The sequence below is a fragment of the Carcharodon carcharias genome, chromosome 14, assembly GCF_017639515.1.
Source record: "Carcharodon carcharias isolate sCarCar2 chromosome 14, sCarCar2.pri, whole genome shotgun sequence".
NCBI lineage: Eukaryota > Metazoa > Chordata > Chondrichthyes > Lamniformes > Lamnidae > Carcharodon > Carcharodon carcharias.
In genome coordinates this window covers 127354617-127360069 of record NC_054480.1, presented here as the reverse complement: position 1 = coordinate 127360069, position 5453 = coordinate 127354617, and the positions used below count along the sequence as shown (strand labels likewise).

The 5453-nt window shown below is 47.6% G+C and overlaps 1 protein-coding gene across 3 annotated transcripts; it reads right to left on the bottom strand.

The window, feature by feature from the left end:
* Positions 1–490: 490 nt before the first annotated feature.
* c14h6orf120 (chromosome 14 C6orf120 homolog) lies at positions 491–4740 on the bottom strand. 3 transcript variants are annotated; one of them, XM_041205580.1, is made up of 2 exons: positions 4644–4740; positions 491–2068 (listed from the first exon to the last, which is right to left on the bottom strand). In XM_041205580.1, the coding sequence occupies exon 2, from the start codon at positions 2020–2022 to the stop codon at positions 1474–1476; it is 549 nt and encodes a 182-aa protein (XP_041061514.1). In that variant the 5' UTR covers positions 2023–2068; positions 4644–4740; the 3' UTR covers positions 491–1473. The 3 variants fall into 3 exon arrangements, with proteins under 3 accessions (XP_041061514.1, XP_041061515.1, XP_041061516.1); XM_041205581.1 differs by lacking the exon at positions 4644–4740 and adding an exon at positions 4423–4629; XM_041205582.1 differs by lacking the exon at positions 4644–4740 and adding an exon at positions 3793–3948.
* Between the last annotated feature and the right edge of the window lie 713 nt (positions 4741–5453).

The following is a 5453-nucleotide window of genomic DNA, read 5'->3' as shown; positions in this document are numbered from 1 at the left end:
GACAGACGTCACAGAGCAGTTGCAGATGAGCAACAGTGGACGTGTGAGAATGGTGCAAGACAGATGAGCGTGAAGTACCACGAGAGCAGGTCTCCTAGCAGTAGCTACAAGGAGGAGCAGGACATTCACCCTGAAGGGCTCTGCTGTGGGCTAACTGGCTGCTACATCACAGTGGCTGCACTTCACAAGTACTTCCTTGGCTGTAAAGCGCTTTGGAACATTCTGGCAATGTGAAAGGTGCTACAGAAATGCAAGCTCCTTTTTTATCTGATATACATAGAAACAAGTTCCAGGGGTGGTTGCATTCAGTAGTTGAGGTTTTGTTGACTTTTATTAACCACCCCCCCCACTCCCCCCCCCAGCCCAAGAGCATTGTGACTAAATGTAATACCAGCTACAGCTTGAACAGCATGTCTGTACTTAAAAGAGAGCTTTGAATTGGTCTTGGTCGAATGCTGGAGATTAAGAAACAAGATACCCTGCTACAGGGTCAATGCAATCATTGTGTTTATTGACTCTCATTCTCAAAAAGAATGTCCATCACCATTCATTTTTTCTAAGGCCTTTAAAAATTAAAAATTGCCTCCCATTCAGGCAAAGCAAATCGATGAGGGATAATTCCAAAAGATATTTCACAGATTCTATAAGATTTCTATTTCCAGTTTACTGAGTGTACTTAAGTTTGTTGTAAGTTGGGCCGTATCGTGTTCGAATCACTTTGCATTATCTCTGATTTTCTGAATAGAAAGCAGTGTCTACTTCACACAAACCTTGCTGCTGCCCTTTCCATGTAGAAAATGTACAGTCTCCCTTTACCAAAGTCTGAATGGATGTGGTACAAACAGAAAGAGGGTTTATCCAGGAAATAGACAGCATATAGCTAGCTTATCCTAGAAAGCAAGCATAGCATAGACAGCGGGGAGGGGGTTGTCCCAGGAAATGGACATAGTATAGATCAACGAGGAGTAATGCTCCCTCTTGGGTATGCAGCAACCCAGATGTTGCCGTGCACATGTTGTACCCTCTAAGATATGGCTCATGCGTGGCCTTACAAAACAATCTAAAGGTACCACACACTTAAATGAAGGGTCTGCGCACAATGACAAAATAAATTTGAGGGGACATTAGAGAGGAGCTACCCTGGGAAAGGAAGTGGTACAGACAAGGGAGTGATAGGGACAGGAGATTGGGTATCCTGCAACAGCACTAGTGCTGGTGTCTCATCTGGTAATAACATGGTGTGTTACATTACACATAATTCAGGAGTATCCCTCCCCAGAGGAAAAAAAAGCAATCACCATCTCTTCAAAATTAAACTCGAGTCACCAACTGCTTGAAATCAAGGAAACAATAAACTCAGCCAGGCTCCAAGAGGAAGCAGGCAGCAGAAGTCAGAAAAGCTTCAAATACATTGCAGCTCAGATAGCTGTCCAACTGCCCACAATTCTGGGCTACCATTGTGAGGGGATGCCATCAAAACAGGATCTCCAGCACCAGCTTCAGAATCCCAATCATTATAGTCCACATCACCGACTTCTCCTCCTGCACTGTCTTCCCTGGAGTCCTGTCGCCAGTGCCCTCATCGGTAGGGTAGGAGAGTTCAGCAAAGGGGTCCTCTGTCACCCCCTGGTCCAGATAAACCCTCATCTCGTACTCTGTCTCCAGATGTGAGGGGTGCCCGTAGACAGCGACGGCCACTGGTCGCCGGAACCTGGCAGGTACTGCCACCCAGTCCCGGCCACAAGTGGTCGACTGCAGTTCATAGTCATCAAAGCTGGGATGCTGGGTGGAGTCAGAGATGTAGAGGTCAGCATCACCCCGGGGACTGTCCAATCGCAACACGAGCCGACCACTGTCGTCAAGATACATGTAGCTGTAGTTTCCGGGCATAACCTGGCCTTGGTACACATGGAGCAGGACCCAGTCATCGGGGACCGGCTCACTGGTAGGGTGTCCACCCGCCACAGCTGGTGCCAGCTGGCACAGGAACACCATTGGAAGCACCCTCCACAGCAGGGTCATGACTCTGCCAGGAAAGACAACTCAGTCCGTGTCATCTGCACAGCATCTGTGGAAACAACAGGATAAGCTGGCGTTAACTCTACCATCTGCTACTTCATCCGGGTGGGAGGGGCAGAACGGTGTTTAAGAGGAGAGAACTTGCCCCCTTCTCCCTCCCAAATTTTCTTCACAAAAAGAAATGACCATCCATGATTTCTTAGCAAAATTGAATCCCAGGGGATTAATGGGGCAGTGACAGCATGGATACCAAATTGGTTAAGAGACAAAAAGCAGAAAGTGGTGGTGAACAATTCTTTACCAGACTAGGGGGAGGTATACAGTGATTTTCCCAAGGGGTTATCAGAATTTGGCTCTTTTCCGTATACATGAATGATCTGGACATTGGTATAAAGGAGACAATTTCAAAGTTTGCAGATGATACTAAACTTGAGAATGTAGTAAACAGTGAGGAGGACAATAACAGACTTCAGAGAATGTGGACAGACTGGTGAAATGGGCAGACACATTGCATACTAAATTTAACACAGAGAAATGCGAAGTGACTCATTTTAATAGAATGAGGAGAAGCAATATAAACTGAGTGGTATAATTTTAACGAGGGCACATTAACAGAGAGACCAGGGGCTCTATGTACACAAACTTTGAAGGTGACAAAACAAGTTGCAAAAGCTGTTAAAAAAAGCAGATGGATCCTTGGCTTGATTATTCAAGGAATGGAGGATAAAAGGAAGTTATGTAGAATCTTTATAAAGCACTGGCTAGGCCCCAGCTGGAGTATTCTGTTCCATTCTGGGCATAACAGCTCAGGAAGGATGTCAAAGTCTTGGAGAGGGTGCAGAGGAGATTTACTAGAATGGTCCCTGGGATGAGGGATTTCAGTTATATGGAGAGGTTGAAGCTGGGATTGTTCTTCTTAGAGCAGAGAAGATTAACGAGAGAATTAATCGAGGTGTCCAAAAATCACAAGGGGATTTGATTGAGTAAATAAGGAAAAACTATTTCCAGTGGCAGAAAACACAAATTGAATTGGCAAAATAGCCAGCTAGAGGTGGAAGGTGAGAATTGTTTTTATACAGCGAGCTGTTGGGATCTAGAATGAGCAAATTCAATATCAACATTAACCCAGAAGTAGGGGGCACAATATAAAAATAAGAGGTCTCATCAATGGCCTTTCCTCCATAAGGTCAGAAGTGGGGATGTTCACTGATGATTGCACAATGTTCAGCACCATTCGTGATTCCTCAGAGACCGAAGCAGTTCATGTCCAAATGCAGCAAGACTTGGACAACATTCAGCTTGGGCTGACAAATGGCAAGTAACATTCATGCCACACAAGTGCCAAGCCATGACCATCTCCAACAAGAGAGAATCTAACCATCGTCCCATGACATTCAATTGCATTACCATCACTGAATCCCCCCAATATCAACATCCTGGGGGTTACCATTGACCAGAAACTGAACTGGACTAACTATATAAATACTGAGGCTACAAGAGCAAGTCAGAGGCTAGGAACCATGTGATGAGTAATTCACCTCCTGATTCCCCAAAGCCTGTCCACCATCTACAAGGCACAAGTCAGGAGTGTGTTGGAATACTCCCCACTTGTCTGGATGAGTACAGCTCCCACAACACTCCAGAAGCTCGACACCATCCAGAACAAAGCAGCCCGTTTCATTGGCACCACATCCACAAACATTCACTCCCTCTACCACCTACACACAGTAGCAGCAATGTGTACCATCTGCAAGATGCACTGCAGGAATTTACCAAGGCTCCTTAGACAGCACCTTCCACACCTGCGACCTCCACCAACTAAGACAAGCGCAGCAGATAGATGGGAACATCACCACCTGGAAGTTCCCATCCAAGTCACTCTGACTTGGAAATAAATCGCCGTTCCTTCACTGTCACTGGGTCAAAATCCTGGAACTCCCTCCCTAACAGCACTGTGGGGGCACCTACACCACACAGACTGCAGCGGTTCAAGAAGGCAGCTCACCACCATCTTCTCAAGGGCAATTAGGGATGGGCAATAAATGCTGGCCCAGCCAGCGAAGCCAACATCCCATGATTATGTGTGTGTGTGTATATATATATATATATATATATATATGATGAGTGGAATATTTTCTCATAGAGGGTCATTTACTCTTTGGAATTCTCTCCCCCAGCGAGCAGTACAGGCTGGGTCATTGAATGTATTCCAGGTTTGAGTTAGACAGGTTTTTGACTGTGAAGACAGTTGTGGGGACAGCCAGGAAAGTGCAGCTGAGGTTACAGTCAGATCAGCCATGATCTTATTAAGTGAGGGAGCAGGTACGAGGGGCCGAATGGCCTACTCCTGCTCCTTATATTTCAAAAGGGGAATTAATAAACAATTAAAAAGGAAACAATTACCGGGTAAAGAGCAGGAGAGAGAGAGAGATTGGAAACTGTTGAGGGGGTAAATCAGTGTTTGTGAGGCTGGTTTCAGGGCTGGGGCCCCGGGCTCGCCGCGCTTCCGGCCCCCGAGGCCCAAACCCACCGGGCTCCCGCCCGGAACCGTCCCCAAACCCTATCCTCTCCCTCCCCGGGACGGGGTGAGGCCAAGGCCCAGACCCCGGGCCCCTATGCCTTACCGTCCTCCGGGCCCGGATTAATCCGCCCGCCCGGCTCCGGGCCCCCCCACGACAAGCTCCCTCTAACAAAGAAGCTGCGCTGTGGCCAAGAGCGGCGCCGCTCACAACCCCCACCACCGCCGAGGAGCGGCGCCACCTGCCGGCCGGACGGCGTCCCTGCAACAGTGGCTTTGGGGTTGAGTTTGAGAGTGCTTTGACATAAATCCCAACCCTAACGCATACACCCACTGTGAGAAGGTCACCTCACTTGCTAATCCAGAGATTTGAGACCATAATCCTGCAGCCTGGCATTCCCAGTGCCAGTACTGAGGGAGTGCTGCACTGTCTGAGGTGCACTTTTTATATTAGGGCCTTAAACCAATGTCTCATCTGCTCTGTTAAATGGACTGAAAATCTCCCAAGGCACTATTTTGTACAAGATCAGAGAAGTTCTCCCAGAGTCTTGGGTGAATATCAGGTTGGCTGCCATGTTTCCTACACTACAGCAGTGACCACGTGCAAAATCTCACTGAGGCTCCTTCCACTGCACCTTCCACACCTGCAACCACTAAAAGGACAAAGACAGCAGATCATCCTGACTTGGATATATATCGCTGTTTCTTCACTGTCTCTGGATCAAAATCCTGGAACTCCCTCCTTAACAGCACTGTAGGTGTACAACATTCAAGAAGTTTGACACCACCCAGGACAAAGAAGACCCGCTTGATTGGCACCACATCCACAAACATTCACTCCCTCCACCACCGACGCACAGTGGCAGCAGTGTGTGTACCGTCTACAGGATGCACTGCAGAAGCACACCAAGGCTCC

What these genes read in the sequence shown, in the direction of transcription:
- c14h6orf120 (XM_041205580.1), bottom strand. Translation starts at nt 2,022, where the DNA reads ATGACCCTGCTGTGGAGGGTGCTTCCAATGGTGTTCCTGTGCCAGCTG.